We start from the raw sequence: 22,254 nt of genomic DNA on the forward strand, positions 1-22,254 counted from the left end.
TACAAACAAAGGAAATCAAGGAGAATGCAAAATATAAGCAGATTAATTTATATTCTAACAGAGGTGGTGGTGCAAAGGTGTGCTCATTCACTGGTTTTAAGCATTGTTTGCAGCTTTAGGAAGATGACGTCATTAAGAAAGTCTTTGTGAATCAAAACAATACCCATCTAATAATTACATATTGAAAGATCTTTTTGTTTTTGTAATCAAATTGCACCTTTTTTTCACATTTTGTCAAACTGATGTAAATGTTATACACCTTGTTGTAAATGTTTCTCATTTCTTGTCATGTGTCCTGTGGTTGAACCATTTGGATTGTAAAATCAATAGCTTACATCTATTTGTAAATAAAATAACCATTAGACTGCAGAGGTTTTGCAACCACCAATTAAAATGTCCAAAGGCTGTATAGTATTTGCATCATTTTTTGAGCAAATACTATACATGAGCTAGTGTGTGTTGGAATTTTTAATATAAGATAGACTTTACTGACCCCCCATAGCTCACAATACACAGGGTGAATAAGAAAATACTCATAAATAATAATTTAAAAAAACATATAGATATACACTATATACACACATTATAAATGTTATACATCATGTTGCTCATTTCCCCCTGAGGTTAAACCATTTGGATTGTAAACACTGAATGCATCCAGTCACGAGATTACACTATTAGTTAGTGCAACTTTCAAAGTATTTATATGATTTTATATGTACATCTTGCACAGATACATCTACTGTATATATAACAGTAAATATAATTAACACAGTAAAAAAGAAAAAAAAAAATATATATATATATAATAAAAAATATATATATATAATTTTTTTTAAAGAAAGGTCCAACTGCATCACCTGTAAAACAAATCAAGAAAATCAAAATAATACATGTTATTTGAATATTAGCCTATGACAATCAACATACACAGAAGTAAAAAAAATATATAAATGTGATACTAGGATACTAGTATGTATCTGTAAACAGGCAGAAGTCCTAACTATTTCTGCTTAACAGAAGTCCATATCCATTAAGTGTCGAGTGTGAAACACCTCTCAGTGTTGCTAAACAGCAGCACAAACGTTCACTGCTGCTCTTGAACGCAACTCACCGCCTCTCCAAGCGCAGCCCCTTGTTGCTAAGCAACCTGCGTAGAAGATTGACAGCAAACTTGAGTTGATTCATTTCGGAGAAAAACTTTTAAACTTTTAAACTTTTATTTATTTATATATTTATTTATTTTTTACAGGAGAGTTATCACAAGGAATAACCCAAAAAACTTTGAAGACGGCTAACAGAAAGCTGGCTGACAAAGGTGTGTTATAATACAAGTAAGTTGATATCCAGCCATTTTTTCGCTTTCACTTTCTTCCATGACAACGAACCCCCCCCGAGCTGCTCATTAATTTGTCATTAGCGAAGTTAATTAACCGTCAACTTAACGTTAGCTAAGAGAGCGAGTCGAGGTATCAGTTGCAAACTCTGTAGCTAACGTTAGACAAGTTTGTCTTGAAAGTTTTAACGCCTGATATCAAAATTAATAAAGTAGCAGACGTTAATTGACGTTAGTTTATTTTCCAGGTTAAAGTGCTGACCGTAAACTTTCAGCCATGCCGGACGTTGAACCACTCAGATTCCCATCGAGGGAAGGTCGACCAAGTCAGCAAGGTGAGAGCAGCATTATCAATAACATTTACTTTATCTTTATTATTTCTAAGTATGCAGAAAAACAGTCAGTGTTTTACTTTATATTTATCGACTGGCCACTTTATTAAGTACACTTGTGATCCAATGCAATGTTTCAACTTTTGCTGACACTGTCAGAGATGTGTTGATTTAACTATATAACAGTAATGTTAAACTGGACTGCTTTATTTTATTATTATTTTTCCTATTTTGGCCACCCCATTTATAAACATGAGAAACAACTTTCAGTATAATGCACTCCTGTACAACTATATCACCCAGTACCTCAATAATAGACATAAAAACGAATTAATACCTGACAGTGTCAACAAAAACTGAAACATTATAAGCTTTATAAAAGTAGAAGTTATAGCAGAGCTGTCACATTGGATTGTACAAGTTTTTAATTATTAAAAATAATAATTATTAGTGTGTTTGTTGTGTTTTACTGCTGTAGATGGTTAAGGTTCAGCTACTTTATACTGTTAATCTACAGCAATCGTACATTTTTGACTTGACAGGAGTAGAAAATTGTTCAATTCAGATAAATGCTGAGTGCAAAAAAGTACAATATTTGCCCTTAATATGTAGTATCAGTATAACGTTGGCTAAAATGGAAATACTCAAATAAGGCCTTGAACCTTAAATTTGTACTTGTATACAGTACTTGAGTACATGTACTTAGTTATACTCCATACAGTGTTACTCAAACGTTTTACACTGTGCACAACCTAATATTTGGCTCTCCAACTAACACCATTATGACAGATGTTAAAATACCATCAATCCTATTGAGCTACAGGCAGTTCACACAGGAATCAGTGGAAAAGGTGTACTCCTGATCTGCCTCTTTCTTCCATATATTCCCTGTTTGGAGCCATGATTACAGTGTTTTGAAATAATTTATTTTACTTACTGTCTCCACGTCTAACTAATCATGGATGTGCGAATGCTACACACTACCTGCATGAAGGTGATAATAAAACAGGAAGTATTACAGGAAATGCCAAACATATTTTAGATAGTGATATAATAGTTTTAGCGTTTTTTTTTTTCAATCAAAATTTTTGAGTATTTTGTTTAATATTTTGAAATGTATTTATTTTTTAAATACACTATGTACCACAGTTTGGTTTGATAATAATAATTATCTTTTTCTTTGTGAAATAAATCAGCTTTAACATCACACTCTTTATTCATTTTCACACTTAATGTTATAATGAACTAAATAAAATAAAAAATACTAAAACAAAATTTCACCAGTTCACCTGCAGACCACACCTGTCTCCAAATACAGTAGAAAGTTGGGCACACGCCATGAATTTGTGGTGGTGAATAAATGTCAATACATTTGGTTGATAATTACTTTTAAATATCATAATAATGTTATTAGTGAGTGTGGCAGGTGAAGGTGATTGGCCCTGAGGCTCACATGGGCCTGCTCTGAGGCTATAATACACCCTGTCAGTATGATTTAGAGCTTATTCAGCCAGCTCATGACATATTACCTCACCACCTTCCTACCCCACTTGGTTCTTTCACTGTGTATTATTCATCTAAACTGCTTAGCAACAGATGGCCTTCATTTCGGGTCTCCACACACTTTTTCCTCGACTGTTCTTGTATTGTTCTGAGTCAGCTCAGCCACAAGCCAGTCCCCTAATCACTGGAGCATCATGACAAGTATACTGTTCAGTAGAGTTTGTGAGCTACTTATTTCTTACCTGTTTGTTGACAGTTCTGGTTGTTTCTTCACTTGTTGGTCATTTCCCTGTTGCTGCTCAGCAGACAGAAACATGTAACAAAGGGGCCTCTCAACTGTCCAAACGCGATGCTGTCTGTAAAAAGGTGCCAGATGTCAGCGTAATGGAACCCCTGGCAAGACAGGTGATTGGCCAGACCGCCAACACCTGTGACAGGATACTCCTCTTGGTCTTTCTTTCAGTTGTTCAGGTTCAGCTGAATCTGTGGATGGGCCCTTTATCCAGGGCTGTCTCTCACCCTGCAAAGTTGAGCACACACCCATAGTTGATAGAAGCAGTATGTGCCTGAGAGAGGACACGTAAACACAATCAGTCCACCCATTGTTCTCTATCTGTATTCTGTACATCTGGTTATATCCAGAAAAAAGCTACCCTCAAAATAAAATAATGGAAAATTGAATAAATGAAATGAAATTAATTGAAATGTATTGCCTACCATAAACAGCCCTCTCTCTTGTGGGCCTTGCAGTGATAAAAACAACACTATCTTATACTGCAGCGTACAATATGAAGACAGAATTCATAATATAATGTACAACTCTGAACAGTTCTGTCAGAAGTGCAAAACTGATGCAAATTTTACTGTACGTTACATGATTTTCTATATAGTTTTTATTGATTCATAGATACAGAAGCATCAAATTTAACTTGTAAATAAACATAAGCACCAACAGTCAGCATATCCAACATATAATAACACAATATATACAAAGGCCTGTGATAAATTAACATCTGTGATGCAACCAAAATGAACATTCAGCGCCAGATTTTCAAAGTGTCTCAGAAGTCTTATATACAAAGTTTCCCCCTTCATTAATTTAAATTAATTCCAGCCCACATTTGTTCATATGATGCAATTTCTGACATCACTTACATCCATTTTTTAACATCTGGAGTGGCTGTCCTCTTCCATAATCCGAGGATTGTTCAAGCAGCTGTGACCACCCCAACCTTTAAAACAGCTCGCTCATATTTAGATATATTTGGCACTTCTGCTTGATCCCCTAACAGATCATACAGATACCATCACACCTGGCCATTTACTCATGTGTTCTATATTTTCTTCAAAAACAGGTATACCAGTGTACATCTCCAAATTACATGTAAAAATGTTCCCTTGACATGATTTTCTATAGTTTTCTTTTTGGTATCTAATGATATATATTTTCTACAATTCCTGTGAGAGATCATCTCAGTGCCACAACATAAGGCACAAGGACCAAAATTAGTTTGACAGAAGCAGAAATGCATTTGTTGTTCCAAATCTTCATGTTGTTTGTTTTCCAATACTAACTATAGGCTTATTAAATGAATCATTCAGAGATGTAATTACTGTAACCGTAGTGTTTATGGTAGCATTCACATATTCTCAGATCTTGTAGGGTTGCAATCTGCACCACTGGTGTTTTTTTTCTTCTCTTTTTATCAGCCAGATGGCGTCCTTTCACCACTAAGAATTGTGCCCTTGGGTTTGTCTTCAGATGTTCAAATTAGTTGTCTCTGCTCTCTCACTGATGCTTCCAATATATTGCAGAGTCTGTGCAAGCAAAATCGAAGAGACAGTACAGCATCTTTCACAGTCAAATACATTTTTGTAATTGCTTTTCAAAATAAAGTTAATGAAGAAGGGTGAGTCTTTGTTCCAATAAAAGTTGTTTTCTGAGTTTCCAGTGAGGGCTAGTTCATCAGTAATGAATTATTTCAGCGATGTTGTGCTATTATGTAAATAAAAAAGTGTAGTGTAGGGTTTGCTTTTCATTGCTTCTATTAAACTGTGTTTGTGATAAACAAATTTAAGGTGGATTTACAGATCTCAATATTATGTGTCTCTCAAGATCAAACAGATCTTCAAGCTGTCTGCTCTGGTAGACGTCGCACTTGTGCTTTGCTCAATAGTCCCTCGCCAAGTGTCAACAGTGCTATTTACCATATCCAAGAGATGAAGATGACTGTGGAAAATTGGTGTCAACAGGTAAACTGATGTCAGATGTGATCAGATGTGTGAAAAGATTAAAAGGCAAATATGAGATATGAGTAAAAAAAATCTATTTTAAAGTTCATTTTCTTTTTTCTTATACCAGTCCGGAAAATATCAGCCACAAATTGATCAGGACAAGCACCAATACAGTAAAGCTTTAAGGTGAGGTCTTCTGTTGTTTTCATTTATTCATTTATATTCAGAAGAACATAAAGACATGACATAAGATAAACTCCTTTTTAACAGATTTCAGTCCAGAGACTCTGATACTGAATCAGTGACGTCGACAGAGTTGTTCGTTGAAGGCATCGCAATTAGTGCAAGAGGTGAAATTCAATAAAGTCATTTCTAAAAAAAATGTGCCTTAATTTCTGTTGTAGTAAAAATGCTGGAGATGCTCTAGGTTTAGATGTTGCTTCATTCCTTGCAGTGGTGGCTTGTCAGTGTGAGAATAATTGAGTCCCAGTTACTGGTTCACATATTTTCTCTACATAATAATTAATTAGACACTATCCAGCGTTCAACTCTGCTAATAAAATACCATGGATCAAGTTTATGTTTATCTGCACTTTGTAGCTGGTCAGAATATGTTAACATAGCTCTGCTAAAATTAGTTTAGTTGTTTATGCTTTTGTTTATTGAGTTGAAAGTGATGATACAGCCCGAAACAGTGTTCCAATCTCCAATCGTAAAGTTTTTCATCCTCTAGAAAGTTGTCCATTATCGCCACTATTGAAGAAAATAAATGATGTCCTTGGAGAGGTTGTGTATCTGATTGAGCGGCTGGAGGCTGATAGGCAGTATGCAGAGGAAGCTCTCTACAAAGAGAAGAGGAGAAAAAGGTTTTTGGAGGACAAAGTTGACAGTATTTCACTGTGGAAGCAACAAGAGCACTCCTTTGTAGTCCAAAAAGGTCAGCACCTCCTCATACACATAAATTGTGTCTTGTGAAGTGCTGTGATGTTGTTGTTCTTCAAGACAAATAAAATCGAATTCATGTTTGACATTTGCTTTTTTTTTCCTAGAGCATGAGGCTTGCATTCGAGACATCACTGAACTCAAGTGGCAGCTAAAACTGGAAAGAGAGAAACTTGATCAAACCCAGGAGAAACTGTCACATACTGAGGTGTTGAACCAGCGCTTACACGAGGACATCAGTTTTGCCAAAAAACAAGTTCCTGTTGTGAAGGAAAACCTCGACCTACAGAGAGGAATCATAAGTCAGATCAACGCTGCACAAGCTGAGGTAACCTCTAATTTGATTTATTTTTGTTTTAATACCTTTTCTATTTAAATTTTTAAATCCAGAAAACCTGGACTGTGTTTGACAGCGGCATGGTGAATAGCTCTGTCTTCAGTGCATTATTTTGGCATTTTTGCAATAATTATCCAGCTAACAGGTAAGAATTTGTTGTTGACACAGTTCAGTTCTGTCAAGTTAAAAATGTTGTTCATGTACCTTTTTTTAACTACTTGTTATCCCCTGATTAGTGGCACTTAAGTTTACAACTGTAGTTTCATACTGATACTGATGATGTGCTGCAAGCAAGCACAATAAAATATGCACCCAATAAGGTGAATGTTTAAGTTTTTGATTAGTATTTCTGTCACACATAAGCTCTATCTCACTCAGCCACTCTCTCTTTTCTAACTCTGTTTTTAATCCACAAGTGGCATGGATTTAGGGATTGCAATGTTTGTTGGTCTATTGGTCCAGTGTTCCTCCAGCAATTTGGTGTACAGTAAAAATCATTCCATTTTAACAACTGACTGGATTGCTCTGAAATTTGGTACAGCCATTCATGGCCCCCAGAGGATGAATCCTAATAACTTTCATAATTCCCTGACTTTTCATTTAGCTTTTCCACTTGTTAATTTCTTCAGTTCAAGTCAGGATGCATTAAAATCTAATGACCAAACTCAGCCTCAGTCTTGAAGCAGTTTAAGCAAAGTTTAGAGAGATGGGGTCAACATATAACAGGTTAACTTGAAGGTTGACTTGAAACCATGGTGGCTTTATGGTTAATAAATGAAACACCAGAATGATTCAGTGTTAGAACATGAAATATTTGTTTGTCTTTTTAATTACATCTCAACAAGCCATTGGCTCTGAGTGTTGTGAAGATGTTAACCCTGGGCTCTGGTATTCAAGTGTGAATCTTGTGTGAATGCCCAGGATTAACAGCTAGCCTTGGGCTTTCTGGATTTAGGTTTTAAGGTTTTTCAAAGCTATGTAAAAGTGCGTAACTTCACTTTTGGCTTGTGGCAGTGGCTCCCTGTATTTATGGGATTCAAAATATCTAGTTTTGACAGGGTATGAATTGATTACAAGATAAAATATTGTCTTTAACCCTTACATACTGTTCGGATCAAAATTGACCCGGATCTATTGAGATATCGAGAGAATCAAGGAAAATGGCAACCTTGAAACAGTATTTTTTCATAATTTCTTGGCCAGGTTCCCAAAGGGACAGGCACCTGCAGCTCTTTGAAGGCTCAGGGGGGAACCTCAAAACAGTGAAATAGTTAAACAGCATAGGAGTGGTCATACAGAAGTCAGAGGGTGCCTTGACACAGACACTTCCACCTGCAATGTAACAACATAATCTAAAAATAGATCCATGATGAGGAAGCTGATGAGGAGGACGTGTCAGTAAGAAATGACTGATGGGTGCAAGTGTTATATTATAACAATTCCAGAATGTTCTTTCCATTTTCACCTAAATAAAATCTATTAAATAGAGGATTTTCTTGACCTGGACCACACTGTGAAGGCATTGAATATGAACAGTTGTAAGGGTTAATATTAGTACCTTTATTAAATTGTTAAAAAATCATATCTGAGCAAAAAGAAAGCCTCTCTCTCCCTCTTTATTTTTTAGGCTGATGAAGTCTGCTCAAAAACACAAAGTGATCTCAGACTGCTTCAGATGGAGTTAAAAAAGATGGAGCTGGACGCCAACAATGAAAAGACATCACTTGAACATGCACTGTTGATGATGAAGAATGATCTGGATAACAGATTGTGAGTATCTACCTGCTGTAAAAAAAAAGGGCTAAATATTAGTATTTCCTGTTTAAAGTGTTTTTATATTTAGGATTATGTCGCTGGTTTCTGATGTCTGTTAAAATCATATGACACCTAAAACAATGTTATGGTCAACACTTTAACCACTATTTTAAATTATTGCACAAGGCATATTAAATTAATTATAATAATATATTAAACTGCATGTAACCATAGCAACAATACTTGTGCTTAATGCTGCATTACCAGATAATAAGTCTCACTGTAACGGGCCTAAATATTTGACTACAAACAAACTTTGAAAAGGACTTGAATAGAGGTGTGCTGATATACGGCAATAATGGACTTGACTTCAATGTTTTAGATTTGTTCTTTGATGCTGATAAAGCCAAGACAAGAATATCTACGTGGGCTTGATTCCTGCTTTGTAAAAAATAACTTTGCTTGTTGAAGGATACATTTTCTGTTCAAGTACACAGTATATATGTTGTAGATGATTTTCTTGTATTATATTGAGAATCATGAGTCGCACAGCAACAGCACTGTGTTTTGAGTTATCCTATGATCCTCAGTGAGCACTGGATTTCAAAAACTACTTTGAATCTTTGAACTTTTTTTCTCCAGGGAAGATTTAAAGGCGTTGAAGATGCTCAAGGAAGGTATATGTGGTGAAATAAAGGATACAGAAAAGACGATTGCTCTTACAGAAGAAAAGTGTGCAGCCATAACACAACGTATCCCTGAAACAATGGAGCTCGAGAAAACTGAAAAAGACAGGGTAACTGATATTGTCCATATTTAAATGTCTAAATTTAAAAAAAGGACCTTACCACAGTGTACAAAAACAGCAGCGTTTTCTTCTCCTCTCTAATAGATTTTGCAATCGAAACTTCAAATTGAGGATGAAATGCAACAAAATAAGAAATTAAAAGAGAAACTAATTGCACTGCAAGAAGACATTGAGAAAACTGTAAGTATTGCCACAGTGGTGTTAAAATGTCTTTATGTTGGTGCTGCTTTGGCTTCTTATGTGTGTCTTGATAGTTCATTGGTTAGAGCATGGCACATAACTGCCAGACTATGATTGGAGTCTCACTGGAGCTATGCATGCTAATAATGTTTGAATTCATGGCACTGTAAGGTGTTTTGGATAAGTGCATCCACTGAGTGCCACACTGTATGTTCTGTTATCCACAGAGACTTAATGGGGAAGCAGAGGTCTCCTGCATAGAAGAGCAGCTCCGTTCAAAGCAGAATACTTTTGCAGCACTTCGGAAAGAAAACATGCAGTATGAACAGAACGTAGAAGACTACAATATAAAACTCAGTGAGAGGTACAGTGTACAGTGGCACATCAAACCTCCCATTATTTGGTATTACTGTATACTGTAGTGGCCACATACATGTGTTTATTGTTACTTTTCTGTGTCATTTTCCTTAGCAAGAAAGCAGTGAAGCAGATGCGTGAGGAGAGGAAGCAGATGCTCCAGAAAATCATTGACAATGACGAGCAGTGGGAAAAGGCCAAGGAGGAAGTGACCCAAGTTATAGCCCAGCACAGTGTCACCCAGACTAAACTGGATGAGCAGGAGCAGCTCACCTTCATGGAAGAACAGAGGGCCAGGGTCAGTGACAACATATGTACATGTTCTATGTATGCTGAATGGGTTGTAAGGAAAATATGAGATACCAAATGCTATGTTTTTCACTGCTTGTTCTATTCTCTACAGAAAGAGATAGAAAACCTGAGGAAAGATCTGTCAGGTCAGGTGACGGCCCTGGAACTACTGAAGGTGAATTCATGAGACGGACGACATTGTACTCAGAGTGATCTGAACAAAGCAGAGTTAAATTGAAATTTAGAGAATATATCTCTATATTTTTAATTTTCTGTAGAACACAGAATAGCTATGTTGAGAGAGGCATAAAGAGGTGAAGCTTCACAAAGCACAGTCTCAATAAAAACTGAACATTATACGTTTCATAAAGGTAGTTTTAAATGCCTAATTTTGCTGTTTTTCTATTACAGTTTTTTAACCCCCTGTACATGTTTTAAGACTTTAGGATAATGACATTCTGCTTGCTCTTGTATTTCCTTTTGCATCAGGGTGAGTGTACAAATCTAAACAAGGAATTGTATCGACAGCAGAGGAGCTCAGAGCTAACTAATCAAAAGCTTCAGAAAGAATTTGAAGATGCATCCTCAGCAACAAAAGCTCTGGAGACAAAAATTGAGGTACTGATGAAGCTTGATAATCTTAGTCAAAGTATGATTTTGCATCACAAAAGTAAGCATTTATAAAACACTGTATTCAAAGTATATTTATTCATTTGTAACTGATTTTTTGGTTTGTATAGAAACTCAAGAAATTGACAGAAAATTTGGAAAAGATTCAGCGTGAACACAGGAACAGAGTAGGCAAACTTGAGGAGGAGAAAAAAGTCAAGTGTGACCACCTGAAAGCTGCCCAGGTAACAAACATTAACGGTCGCATAAAGCAACAAAAATAATCTAAGCACTACGAACACAATATTTTAGCAGTAAAATAAATTCTGCTTTTTGTTTACAGGATTTATACGCAGCAACTATAAAGAAACATGACGATACTCTGGACATGATTAGGGACCTTACGCAGAAGAGCAAAGAACACAGAAATGCTTCAGATAAAATGGAAAAAATAGTTGAAAGTATGCCAGAGGTCATTGCAGATCTTCAGTAAGTTAGTTATACACAGATACATAAATAATAAATAAATGTTTTGTATTTCTTTTATTATTAATTTGATCATAACTATTCTTAATTTTTGAATATTTCTTAAATAAATGCTTTGTTTTGAGTATACATTTCTACCAGCTATGATTACTGCACCAGTAGGAGCACTGATGCAGTAATCATATATTTATGATACTCAAATGATATTAGGAAAATAATGTAATTTTGTGTGTTTGATTCCTCCTTCCAGAAGTGTTTTTGATGTGGTGGAATTCAAAAACAAATCAGCTGCTCTCATAATGAGCACCTTGCAGTCTGATATTAATAACTGCCAACAACGAACACAGCGATCCATGCAGACACACACTGCTCATGTTACAGCAAGAAAAAAAGAAATGGAAGACACCAAGGTAACAAAATGTTGTTCAGTATAACTCTCTGTAAATACATGACTTTTTTTTTTGTGTCAAATACTGTGCAATCAGAGACAAGCTGTAAAAAACATCTCATTGTTTATTTGTTTGTGGATTAGTGTCAGCACATTGCTTGTCACAATACTTCCCTTAAGATGCAGAGAAAAGAGCTGTGTGCAATTAAAATTACAAGCCATGGTCAATCTTGTTTAAGTGCTTTTCCCACAAATGACAACTCAGTGTTGTTATAGTCTTTTGTCTGGACGAATTTGATGATGCGTGTCGCTGTGAGATGCAGTGCCCATTTTGTTACCTGTAGGCCAACATTTTCAATAGCAGTTTCAGTGTAAGCATACAGTTCATAGTATCAAATACGCATATAATCTGGACCTTTTTTATATTAATGTCAGAAATAAGCTCTTGTAAAAACATTATTCTGTGCACAGACTGGCATGTATTTGAACTCTCCTTTGTAAGAGAAAGCCCTATTTATTGTAAGGTTTTCATCTGCAGGATTATCAGCCCCAGCCAGAGCCTCTTTGCTGATGGGGGTTTCACATGGCTTATCTAATGTGAAATCGCCATGTGGTATATAGTTTCATTAAACGGTGATCAAGAATGCATTAGTTCAAAACAAGAAAAGGCAATGGAGCTTAAGCCGCCATGCATCCAAGTGCAGCAACTTTAAAGAAGTTGTTGGCGTGAGACAATTTAAGAATTAGAAGTCTTCCTCATAGACACAACTCCCATTAGCCAGATAAAAGTTAGCCATGCAAAAAAGGGTTTAGTCTTTTCACTTGACGAAATAAGATGATATAACAACAATACTCCTCACCAAATAAAAAGATCAGAGAGAGTCTGAAGTTCTAAGGAAATTGGTCACTTTAATCATTGAGACCAATATAAAGCACACATAATGTCTGCATTAGCATAACATAATAAGCCGAGTGTGCATTCAGAAGTCACAGTGCATGAAGCAGAATGGTTAGGCACTTTCAAATATTTCTTATAGAGGAGATTTCTTCGAAAAATGCTGACCAAATACTATACTTTTATAACCTCCTGAAGGTTGCAGCTCCTCTTTGCTATATAAACTGAGACAGTTCAGTATAACTTAGCCTGATGGGGATTTGTATGTGGCTGTATTAAATACAGCCTGCAGATGGTTATTTTTAAAGATACGGGGTATGTCAAGGTGAGATAGGTTCACTTGTCAGTCCTGTGGGGTTCCTGGTCATCTCTATTCAACCCGTACACACTGTGTCTGGAAGTGTTCCGGCTTTCATACATGCACCTATTTTCTGATTTGATCAGGGCTTGTCATTTGGCGAGCACAAAGTAAACAATGCAAACTGCCGACGCTATCAGTTTCTTATGGGCAATGAAGTGTAATTTGTTCCATTTACACTTCACAACAGCATCAGATGGGCTTTGTCAGTGCTGCATGGAGTAATTAAACCTGAAATCAATAGCAGGCATTTGTCATGTTTACAGCCCCTCTTTCTGCTGGGTTAAACTCATCACTTTAGTGCTGTTCTGTTTTACTGCAGAGACACACTTCATTATGTCTGCAGGTAGACTTGAGATATTCACCAGGCACATCTCCAGTACTTGGGAAACATTGTTCAAATGAAAAGAGGACATGCAGAGAGACACATACTCACCGTGATTTATTTGCATGATTACCCAGAAAAGTGTCCATTGTTGTATGCCTGCTAGTTATATATTAATTAACAGCACACACAAAGGTAGCATGTATTCTATTGTACACACACACAGCAATTCAGTGGTACAGCTAAAGTATCTTCTAAATGGTCAGTGTGGTGTTACTATACAGTATTTACAGTACTGTATCAACACTCCCTTCACCATATAAAATCATTTCTTGGGTATGTACATAGTAGATTGTGAGTCATGAAAACATTGATCTCTGTGATCAGTCACTATGTATTTTACATCTGTCTTGAACTTAATGCAGCCTCAGCAGTTCTTTTGCCAGTGTAACTGTGGCCTACTGCAAATATGTTGGTGAAATGGCTATCATGCTAACACAAATCCATTTGCAAATGCTGGTTCCTCTAATTGTAAAAATTCACATTTATGTGTCGGAGGATTCTGTCTCTGTATCTTAGGGATAGACAAATCAGATACACCAGATCGGTATCAGGGATGACACTGACCTTATTATTCTTTGTTATTGTCATCTTTAAAATAATTGTTTCCAAAATCAGTTTAATCTATTTAGTCGCAGAGGAACACTAGCTGAAGTTTTTAGCACCACAGCAATACCTAGCCTCCTGTTACTTTACATAACGAAATAAATCTAGTTAGATTTGTGCAGAAACATATACAGTTTAATTTTGGGGGAAAGAGACAACTGGTATTGGATCGGTACAGTATTGATAGATATCAGAATCAGGATTAGGAGAGACTAAAAGTCAGATCGGTGCATCACAGTGTAGGGTTGGTACGTCACAAGTAGACAATAGTTACAGTATACAGTACATCTACATCCAATATGGGGCCTGTTTGTGTCTTGGTGATTATTTAATAGCTACTGTAAACATTATCTGCCTTTACTGTTTTACCTAAACCTTCTGTCTTTATCGTGTGTGTAGGAAGCATTAGAAATTGCACTGAAAGAGAACAAACAGCTGGCAAGCCAGTACGAAGGTCTTAAGAAGATCCTCATGGAGGCCAAACAGGAAGCAGTGACTGCATTGAGCGAGAAAAACCATGCACATAAATCTTTTCATTACTACACACAGGTACGGTTTATATAACCTTTTGTAATATTTAATATCTTGCACGCCCTCTCTTTTTAATTGTGTTTTATGACTCAGGATTTTTTGAGCTGTTATCTCACGTTCTGTTCCCTCTTGTTCTATTCCATGGTATTCTTCTTCGAACTAGATAGCTCTTCTTTGCATGGGCAGTAATTTTAAGAAGGTTTTAGTTTGGCAACCAGTGAGGAGGTTACTGCAGCAATCTAATAATGATGAGATAACTTGAGTGGAGGAGGATGATGGATGTGACATAATGTAATGATAGCTATGTAGTTTTGCCACCAAGGGGAGTAAAGAGAGAGGTTGATGGTACATGTAAATACTTTACTTTCTCCGTTTTCTTCATTATACTTTTTGTGAGGTGGTCAGAGGTGAAACATTTTATTATCGGGGTGTTACAAATTTGCCTTTGCTCACCACAGTTCACACACACCATTAGTTAGGGATCAGCAGCAAATACAGGTTAGGATCAGACAATGAACGTGCCTTTAGTACTGAAATAGCATCAGAGTTCTTGACTAGTTGAGGGAGACAACTCAGCAGCATTTCACTGTTTAATCTTTATAGTTTTTGACACTATTTAACTAGAATAGAATTACACATGACAACCATAACGCCAGGGAGAAGCCACACTGATTCCTGCAGTGAGAAATACACATTATTTGTTCCAAAAATGACTAATACCTTTACTTGAGCAATTCCTCATCTAACTGCATGAATGTTATCAAGTGAAAAATGCATGCAAAAATAAAATCCTGTGGACAGGATTTTCCACGCTCATGATCAAAGCCTGATTTTCTTTTACTCCGGATTCAGCCTTCACCATTTTTGTTTGTTTCAACTCTACACTTCTACAACAGCAGCCTCTCGGCTAGTGTTTTATGCCTGAATTTAGTTTTTATAATCAAATATGTTTCTGAAATGTAGATGCAGGCCTATCACATGTAATCTGATCTAAACAGGAACATTTAAGCACTCGTCTGTCTTATTTTAAATTATCCTTATCATTTAAATTATCCTTCTAATGTTTGCATTTTATGTCCCAGTTAGTAAATGCATTACACAATGTGATTGCTCTGAATTGATTTGTTTGTAACTGGAGGCAGCAAGGTAAATGTATTTAACATTGTCAGGATCATTTGAGAGACCAGAACATTAGTGCATGTGTACGAGATGCCTCACACCAGACATGTGTGTGTTTGTACACCCCATAATCTCTTTATTACATTCAGCTGAGGGACACAATGAAAAGCATTTCTTAAGTATCCTTATATAGAAATATAATCCTGACAGCAGGCATAGTTCAAATGACAAGTTTAAAATAACCCTTACTACTGTATGCTTTCATGACAGCCACCATACAGCACCGATTTCTACTGTTATACTATGTTTCCTTGCATCTTGCTTTTTTTGTACAAAACCACACAGAAGCATGTAAACATCTATCATCTACTTATACATCTAGAAGTAATTGAGAGTTGGCTCATAATTTTGATTTGAACTTTTCCAAGCTGTCCCAACCCAATCCATCCTTAGTTGATATTCACGTGGTATATCTCTGCTGACAATGCTGAAATAATCAAATCCACAAGTTGTCATGTTGAAATACAGATAAGTAGGTGTCAATTTTGTTAGTTTATCTTGAGTGAAGTGTTACCAACTACATACCTTGATTCTTAGTTAGTGGTGAAATGCTGATAGTGGGTTTTAATTTTATGTTACTTTATCCACTATAATTCAGAGGAAAATACTTTTTACTCCCTTTACTGGACAGCTTTAGTTACTAGTTACTTCAAAGATTTTTTTGAGTTTATAAAATATAGTGGGATGTTATAGATTGAACTATCCAACAAAATATTTGACATTATTTCCACCCAGCTACAACAGTAATTATATCCTGCTTTGTATAATACTGTGTATAGAGCACTCACAGTGCATTTTTCTGAATGCAGAATGAGTACTTGTACTTGTACTATGTACATACTTTACTTAAGTGACATTTCAATCAATGCAGTACTTTATTTATAGTGGATTATTTTCTGTATTGCTGTATTACTGCTTTTACTAAAAGCTGAGCTTTATTTTAAATGAACATCTATTAGATTTGAGTTTACACAGTGTTGATTAGGCCTAATACTGCCAGCTAAATCTCTCTGTATTTCACAGTATCTGTCTGTATCAACATTCCTGTGTTGTCGCAGTGGTAGTGATGCGTTTTACATCAACCAGCAATGATTGGTTTGACAGAACTGATGGGGGGAGCAACCATAGCGATGGAGTAGACTAAAATAACTCAGAGTGCGGCAGAGGCATGTTTATTTGTGTAATTACTCACATTTACATTTAGTCATTTAGCTGCCGCTTTTATCCAAAGCGACTTACAAAAAAGGGAAACAAAATTACAAAACGACTCTCACTGCCAGAAGGGGGAGACAAAAGTTCCGCACTGCTAGTTTAAATAAAGCATCTCAACACCACTGATAGTCTACTATTTATGCTATATTTGTTACAATTGTCACCAGCAGGACAGAGCAGAGATTGGAGATCTTTAGGCACATATGTTTTTCCACCCTAACAGATGGAGATTTTTGGAGATTTCAGCTTCAATATACTTATGTTTCAGATACAGATAATTTAATTTAAATGAACAGTTCCATTCAGCTATACGACTTGAAGTTATATAAGCATATTTTGTGGTATAGTGAGGTTTTGTATGTTTGTAGTGGAAAATGGATAATATATATCATATATATTACTTGTAACTTTATTTAATATTAGAGATAATATTTTTTTCTTTTCAAAGAGAGGATGTAAAAATGTTAAACGTGTTTACATAAGGATATTAGCTCATCAAAATTCAACAAGTTTAAATACATTAAAATAATACAATTCTATAATTCAAAATACTAATTTGTAAATGAAAAAAATATGTTTAATTAGCATCTGATTTCACTCGGCAGTATGTGCATCTCATAAAAATCCTCTTGATTCTACTGTACATGTAAGCATTGCTTTGTTTATGAGGAGGCTTTCAGCGCTTGGGTTTTAACAGGGTACACCATAAAGAGCATTCTTGTTATTGTCTTTCCTTCAGGAGCTGATGACTGAGCTAATTCGCTTTAGTTTTCAATGCACTGGGGAACACATTGCCAAGCAATGATAAGCTTTGTAGGAAGAGTAGAGAGATGGAGGGGGAAGAAAAGCAATGGCATCTATCAGAATTTAAACCTCTTTGCTTGAAACTGTGTTCAAATAATAAAGCAAGCAGCATGTCTTTCCAAGAGACTAGGAATAATTTCTGGTTTCAGTGGGGGGTTCATGACTCTGTGTGTATGTGTAAAATATGTCTTGAGGGGATTGGTATAAAGTTAAACTGGGTGAAGTAGAAATATTTTACTCATCAGCTTTGCAGTCACAGAGTTTGCCTCGGCTAGAACAAAACTGCTGAAGCATTTAGAGAAAATTAACCCCCCATCCTGGCAGCCAGATGTGACTGGATTCTGATGAGTGCACACGAGTGGGCAGAGAAACCAAGAGACTGTGAAATTCCTGTCAGGCCCGTGTACTGCAGAATGGGCTATTGACTGCTTTCTCTATTCCCCTCCATCATTCTTCTTGAACACTGCCATTAATTTCCTCTCCTGCCTTACCAATTCCTTTTCTCTGCCTTCTCTCCCCCTAGCTCTCTTTGTTGCAGAAGAGGATGCACAAAGCTTTGGTGAAATACTTCAGACAACGCAGCCTCTACAGCCAGGCTGAACTGGACCAGTGCCAGGCTCTTTCTCAAGAGACCGACCAGAAAATAAAAACAGCCCAGGTATTTGTACATATACATGTAAAGCAGGGTGAAAAAAAAAAAAACTTCACAAACTGTCACTATTCATTTAAATGGTAAATCCCTTTATTCAACTTTTATCCCAGTGTAGGTATTCTACCGGATGGAAGCGTATTCTTTTGCATACTACAGTAACTCCATGTTATGCTTGGCATTGTTTGAGCCTCATCCGGCTAGTCAGTTGCCTTGTGTCTTCTTTGCCAAGCGAGGGCAGCCAGGCAAACATCCACGAAGGCTTTGTGCCTCGCTGCTATGGTGGAGTTAAAGACACCACTCTTACATTACAGTCTATACATTCACTCATCAGATCACAGACTGATGTGATGGATGATGGTGCTTGCTAGAGTGCCTATGCAGTGACTCCATGTCTGAGCTCTGTCTCTCTAGATGACTCCACGTACACAACACATTGTGCTTAGTCACATTAACATTTGAGCCTGTTTCCTGTTTAGCAGGAGCATTTGTGACTTTTACGACTATTTCAGGGTGAATTCATCACGCCACATGATAGATATGTTACAGCCGCTTCTTTTGTGAGTAGAATAACCTTCTGTCTGTCTTGCAGAAGAGCAGCAGCATATTCTGCAAGGTTGAGAAGTAAGGATCTTCATTTAGAGGATAATCGGTGTCTAATCTGTGCTGTGATGTGAGATGAGGTCAAAGCGGACAGAGAGACAGTGATGAATCTTTATGAAATGTCCTGTCCAGCATTACCGCAGAGCCAGGTGGCATGGCAACCATACTATGAACTACTTCCATCCTTTCTACTTTTTCTTTTAGCACAACTGTAGGGCATCCCAAACCTCCATGTTTGTCATTTGCAATCTGTAGTTTTTGTTGGTTAATTTGTTGTTCACCAAAAATGAAAAATTCAACTTCATCCAATATGCTGGAGGCAAAATATGCGCACATTCGATTAGAGGTTTTCCAGGGAGTACCCAATGAAAATACTATTAAGTGGTTTCCTTCTCAGTTCCTCCTCCTCTGACTGCTGACATGTTTTTTTGATGGGACTGGTCCAGACATTACAGGGAGCAGCCATGTCTCACTGGCCCAGCCTCAAAAGGCCCCAGCAGATCACAGCTCAAGGCAGGGAGGAGTAGGGCACAGGGGGAGGAGCTATCAGAGAGCTGCAGAGTGTGAAGGACAAAAGAGCTGGTGTATTCAAGCGCACCACACCGTCACCCGTCACAGCTCAGCACAGGGTCCATCAGAGCAGGCAACACTCACTTTAAACAGGCTCCTCATGAACAGACCAGCTCAGGGTCTATCCTCCAAAATGTACACATGTAGAAAAACATTTATGAGAGGAGGAAAAAAAAAACCCTTATTAGCTTTTGAGCAGGCATAAACACACAATCTGCATGATTGCTTAAATATTAAGGCCGTTAATGGGATCTTATGATGCACAAAGAGATGCACTGCCTGTATGCAGATAGTGATAATGCATTTGGTTTTTCATTAGTGTACATATTCATTCACAATTTAATGATAAACAGATTATCAGTATCATTGCCGCTTTGTAAGAATTAAAGAAATCAAGACTGATAACTGATACCAGTTGTAACTGGAGTTAAACCAGGCTGAATCCCGACGAGGCCTATACTAATCCATCATGTCTACTTAACCCCACAAGCAGAACATAAGAGAGGTCAGGTTAGCACTTTCACGGCTAAGGCGTGCTTGAATCAGACGCCAAATGGCAGTTTGCTCAAAAGTAGCTGGAGGGGAGGAAGGCCGGGGAACCCTAGGGTGGGCGGGTGGGAGTGGGTGGGTGGGGGATGGTGGTGGGAGTGAGGGGTGCGGCGGGCTGTCATCCTGTTACACTCCTGCCAGAACTGGCAGTTCAGCTTTGTGTTCTGCGAGTTTACACTAGGGATGGCATAATTGACAATGGCTAACAGCGGAGAGCAGTGCAGAGCCTTGTTGAATGGCCAGTAATGATTGGAGCGGACGCCCACTGCCCCAGTCCCAGGGGACAGTAATCCAAGATCCTGTTGCTGATATAATTGTTAGTCAGAGAATTTCTGCATGGCTAGTCCGGTTCAGATTCCCAAGCTGGTTGACAGTGCCAGGCAGTTTAATAGAAAAACTGGATGCTGAGGTTTTTAAAACAGAAGAGCACTGAACCTGGACGTGGTTCACCAGGAGCCTCTTGTTCTCCTTCCCCACGAAAATAAGAACAAGATGGTAACTTTACTCTCACAATTGCAGATCCACCATCAGCTGTGTGTGGGATGCACACAGAGTGAGGAGCTTGTGTCGTTGCCTTTTGACAAAAAACAGCATTTCCTTAATTATCTTGTTTCCATTTATTCTATTTGTGCCTTATTTAAACAGGAGGGGTTGTCAGAAGGAATTCAGCTCATCTCTGCGTTCCTGAAATCCTTGACAGATGACTCTACTACCACCGATGATACTGGGGTGAACAAACAAGCCAGTCCGGATGCCGCTGGATCGAACGAGTAGATGCCTTCAGTTCAAATAGCAGTGTAATTGGACATTCACCTGTACCAGACAACTTACTTACCCTAGCACGCTTCACTATTCCCCCCTCTTTACTTGCAGCAAATCCATAACAATGAAACAGGTGACTTTCATGCTGCTGTCAGGACTGATCTAATTTTAGCTGGGTGAATGATTGCAATTGGCTTTGCCTCATCAGATAATTAATCTATGTCACCATTAATTGGAAAAGAGAATAATTACAGGCAGTGTTGACAGAAATTCTACGCTTCTCCAGATTCCAAGATCTAATTACAACTAGTGAAACCCTGTGACCTTAACTAGCACTTAGTACACCTCAGGCACCTTGACCATGCCAATGTGAAGACCACTGTCTCTTTGAAAGACCCTGTTTTTGTTATCGGTCTGCACTCCTTCACTCGCCCCACTCTCGGAAAGCTGTCTCCCTCAATCACTTTTCAATATTCAATCTTAATTTTGTGGAAGTTTAGCATTTTCAATGAGCTGGAGATGAATGATTAATGAATAAATTTAAATGCTTCATTTTGTCCATGGATCATTAGTTAAGTCCTTTGTGGGAAGGACCTGAGAAAGGAGTGAAAATTATTGAGACATTAGCCTGAAGCAATCCAGGGGTAAATAGTGTGCACAAAAGGATGTTGTGTGCGCACTATCCACTGGCTTTCTAAAGAACCCTGGGGAAACACTGTTTTCAATTTGGAATCTTAACTGAATCACATTTAGCACTTGTAGAAAATTGATTTTTGTTTCATCATGTTTGAACGATGTCATACTAATGGTACACAACACTGATGCCTGTTCCATATAGACTTTAAAAGTTATGTAAAAATATCTGTATTAACAATACTTGTGATACTTTTTGCATATCTTTAAAATTAAGTATAGTATTTATATAATTCTGAAAGAGTGCACAGTTGTGGATTTTCTGTGTAATTTTAGCGGTCTCAAGGTCAGTGTTTTTCTCCTTAGAAATAATATGCTTTGCTCTCTCTGTCTGTCTGTGTCTGGTTGATAGAGATGCTGTTGTTTTGTTGATATGCTGGATGCTTCTCCTACTTGTGGGGACAGAAGGGGGCAGTGTGAACACAACAACCTTAGAAAGACATAATTGACTGCAACATGGTCCAGTCTAGTATCTTAACATGGCCTTAGCATTTCATCTCAAATTAAGGATTATTATCAGTCCGTCAACTGGAATAAGAGAAATAATTTGAAGCATTCAAACTTTTATAGTCTCTTATCTGCCAAAAAGTTTTCTACTGTAGTTTTTAAATCACAAATAATATCGTACTCTCACAAACATGCAATCATAATGACACTAATGCGGCGTCTCATATCAGCTACTCGCAAAAGCCAATGATGCCTCTAGATCTCCAAAAGAACCTTGAGGAGAAAAATGTTCAGTCTGTCTCATATTCCTTACTGACTATATGGTAATATCTCAAATGAAAGTGCCTCCCCAACACATTTGTCTGCTCTCTTTGCATCTAATCAATCCCCTAAATAAATGAAAGTGAGCCACAACTAGATGTCATCACATTTATCTGCAGGCGTGCTTCAAA

At 37.3% G+C, this 22,254-nt stretch overlaps 1 protein-coding gene across 6 annotated transcripts; it reads left to right on the plus strand.

Moving 5' to 3' along the window:
• The first annotated feature begins 1,161 nt into the window (after positions 1 to 1,161).
• ccdc178 (coiled-coil domain containing 178) lies at positions 1,162 to 21,181 on the plus strand. Of its 6 annotated transcripts, none has more exons than XM_027287919.1 (20): positions 1,162 to 1,334; positions 1,612 to 1,671; positions 5,288 to 5,424; positions 5,534 to 5,592; positions 5,677 to 5,756; positions 6,125 to 6,343; positions 6,456 to 6,676; positions 8,313 to 8,455; positions 9,083 to 9,236; positions 9,333 to 9,428; positions 9,656 to 9,792; positions 9,900 to 10,083; positions 10,189 to 10,251; positions 10,566 to 10,694; positions 10,817 to 10,930; positions 11,029 to 11,174; positions 11,422 to 11,581; positions 14,203 to 14,352; positions 18,053 to 18,187; positions 18,771 to 19,450. In XM_027287919.1, the coding sequence occupies exons 2-20, from the start codon at positions 1,614 to 1,616 to the stop codon at positions 18,804 to 18,806; spliced, it is 2,421 nt and encodes an 806-aa protein (XP_027143720.1). In that variant the 5' UTR covers positions 1,162 to 1,334; positions 1,612 to 1,613; the 3' UTR covers positions 18,807 to 19,450. The 6 variants fall into 6 exon arrangements, with proteins under 6 accessions (XP_027143720.1, XP_027143711.1, XP_027143701.1 ...); XM_027287910.1 differs by lacking the exon at positions 18,771 to 19,450 and adding an exon at positions 20,546 to 21,181 and having other exon boundaries at positions 1,163 to 1,334; positions 1,585 to 1,671; XM_027287900.1 differs by lacking the exon at positions 18,771 to 19,450 and adding an exon at positions 20,546 to 21,181 and having other exon boundaries at positions 1,163 to 1,334.
• The last annotated feature ends 1,073 nt before the right edge of the window (positions 21,182 to 22,254 follow it).

The sequence above is a fragment of the Larimichthys crocea genome, chromosome II (genome assembly GCF_000972845.2).
Source record: "Larimichthys crocea isolate SSNF chromosome II, L_crocea_2.0, whole genome shotgun sequence".
NCBI classification, from domain to species: Eukaryota; Metazoa; Chordata; class Actinopteri; family Sciaenidae; genus Larimichthys; species Larimichthys crocea.